Genomic DNA, 2,662 nt, shown 5'->3' with positions numbered 1-2,662 from the left:
AGTTTACCGCGAGTGTGGATTAAGTAATTTTATACGTTATTGCATCGAAACAAACAATTTTTGAACCCTGAAAATGCGAATTAAGCGAGCAAAAAAATTGTAATGAGCGCAATGTATACCAAAATGTTTCAAATCATTACAACTCAATCGGTTAGCTCAATGGTTAGAGCGTACGATTTCGGTGCTGCAGGCTTGAGTTCAAATCCCGTTGGAGGGAAAGTTTTTTTTCGTAAAACACATTTTATTTTTCCAATTCTATATCACATGGTTTATTTAAATGACTTTACATATATGTTTGTAATGTTTTAAAAATATTTTTTTTTAACTTTTGAAAAATATTTAAGTCAGCATACATACAAAAATAGTTTTGGCGTATCGCTTATTTTATTAATCCTCAACCATCTTTATTTTTTGCGTGTCTTGATCCGTCCTCATCAACCTTCTACTTGCCAACTCAATGCGTTAGATGTTCTATCTGTATGCGTCCATATTATTAAATTTTGTACAAAAAGTTGTCACGTGTAACAACTTTTTCTTTATGGGGATGGAGGTGTTACGTTATCACGTTTCATGAGCAACGCGAACATAGTCACTAGTATATTACGACAGCGCTATTAGACTATACGCTTTCAATTTATGGCGACAAGAGGGAAGTTCGAATGTAAATACAAATTTATATCGCATATTTATATAGAGATACAGTATCGGCCGAGAGGAATAACTGAGAATATGTAAAGAGATAATGAGAGAGTTCCCATGAAATTCTTCGTTGAGCCCTTTTTTTATCTAGCGAGACTAATCGAGAAATGTAGAGAAAGTCACGTAGCCTCTCGTAAGACCCTCTCCGATTTCACGTGAACTAGACAAGTCACAATAGCAAACCCGGATCTCTCAAGTACAGGATGTCGTAAATCTTTAGACAAGGACTTCTCGAAACCCTCTCTGACCTCTCTCTCTTACTCAGTCCTCGAGCCGAAATCTTCGCGCGCGACACACCCCCACAATGTCCGTTTCGGCGGGCTTTTCACCCCTGCGCGCTCGACTCCCGCGCACTCCCATCCGCATGCGCACCGTCGAACCACCAATCATCTTCAAGCTGAAACCGGAAGACGGACCGGCCGACAAATCAACGTCCAGTAAATTCACCAGCGCCCAGCTAATTTTCCTATTGGCTAACGAAGGAGGGAAGGAAAAGAAGCTGGAAGAAAATGCAGAACTCCACGGAAAACCTCAGACTTTATTCGACAGTCAAAGAAAGTACATCTTAGAGCTCTATAAATAAAGTACCTTTTTGTTTAAAGTATTCAAAGTTGTACATCTCTCTACAACCTTTCACGAGCAGAGCGGTTCAGCGCTCCACGGGCAACCGAACCACATCGAATTCCCTACGACTTAAACAATCCAGACCGTAACAGTATGTAGTACTGAACCCGACATAATCAAATGGATCACATTTAGGGTTGCTTAAGCATTATCATATATTGCTGTTTGTGTATAATCATGAATGACTTAATTATCAAATTCTGTCATGTTTAAATAAGAATGGCATAACTCTGCAACCGTATTACAAGCATTGGAAATTAAGCTTAATTTTTCTTATTGTTTGTTCATATCTACAAACTACTGTATATACATTATACAACACTAACATATATACAGGTAGGACATGCGACAAAAAATGTTCCCTGGTGGAACACTTGTAACAGTTGCAAGAAGATGTAATAATTTGTTGTTCAACATATTAAAGCAACGGAAAACTTTACATTCATGTTATTTTAAAAAGAAACCCTTTCTCTTTTTTGTTCCGACAAATACATTACAATATTCAAGTGACAGCCCTTTAAAATGTTGGAATTGCAATTTTATCTATGAGTCCAAACTATTTTGTCCAAAATGCAAAACACTACAAGAACCACCTAAAAATTTAACTTATTTTGATTTAATGGATATTCCTGAAAGTTATGATGTAACATTAACACAAATTCAAAGAAAGTATAAAGAACTCCAAAAATTATTTCACCCTGACAAATTTGGAACAAAGACAGAGGTAAGAATTATTTATTACATTAAATGCATTAATTATTATATATAAATATTCCTTATAAATTGTCTTATCTTGTTTTACAGAAAGAAAAGCAGTTATCTGAAAATCTATCATCATTAATAAATAATGCTTATACTATATTATCAAGCCCTTTGCAAAGAGGATTATATATGTTAAAATTAAATAAAATTATAATATCCGAAGGGACAGATAACATGGATCCAGAATTTTTAATGGAAATCATGGAGAGGAATGAAAAAATTGAAAATGCACTAAATAATCACACAAAAATAAAAGAACTGACTAAGGAAAATGAAATAATATTAAATAACTTGTCAATGTAAGTTTGTTTATCTTTTTAAAAACAAAATTTCATATTTTAATTTACTCTTAACTAATGAAATATTTTTTTAGGGATATTGCAAAAGCATTTCAAGAGAAAGATATGGAGAAAGCAAAAGCTCATCTTATACGAATGAAATATTATGATAGCATTAATAAAAGATTAAAAAAATTGAAACACGATTTAGGCATAGTAGAGTAATAATAAATTTACTCTAATATTAATATCCATATTTTGGTCATAATTATACATTCATTTTAATGTATAAATAGGTC

At 33.4% G+C, this 2,662-nt stretch overlaps 1 protein-coding gene across 1 annotated transcript; it reads left to right on the top strand.

The window, feature by feature from the left end:
* The first annotated feature begins 1,425 nt into the window (after positions 1-1,425).
* Hsc20 (iron-sulfur cluster co-chaperone protein HscB-like protein, mitochondrial) lies at positions 1,426-2,656 on the top strand. The gene is made up of 3 exons (XM_078195337.1): positions 1,426-2,047; positions 2,128-2,384; positions 2,459-2,656. Exons 1-3 carry the CDS (start codon positions 1,667-1,669, stop codon positions 2,586-2,588), a joined length of 768 nt encoding a protein of 255 aa, XP_078051463.1. The 5' UTR covers positions 1,426-1,666; the 3' UTR covers positions 2,589-2,656.
* Positions 2,657-2,662: the final 6 nt, after the last annotated feature.

This window comes from Augochlora pura, unplaced genomic scaffold, assembly GCF_028453695.1.
Source record: "Augochlora pura isolate Apur16 unplaced genomic scaffold, APUR_v2.2.1 APUR_unplaced_2347, whole genome shotgun sequence".
NCBI classification, from domain to species: Eukaryota; Metazoa; Arthropoda; class Insecta; order Hymenoptera; family Halictidae; genus Augochlora; species Augochlora pura.
The sequence above is the reverse complement of the archived record's forward strand: the minus strand, read 5'-3'. Positions and strand labels throughout refer to the sequence as shown.

Coding starts and splice junctions, on each gene's coding strand:
- Hsc20 (XM_078195337.1), top strand. CDS start 1,667: ATGCGACAAAAAATGTTCCCTGGTGGAACACTTGTAACAGTTGCAAGA. Junction 2,048..2,127: donor AATTTGGAACAAAGACAGAG/GTAAGAATTATT, acceptor CTTGTTTTACAG/AAAGAAAAGCAGTTATCTGA. Junction 2,385..2,458: donor ATATTAAATAACTTGTCAAT/GTAAGTTTGTTT, acceptor ATATTTTTTTAG/GGATATTGCAAAAGCATTTC.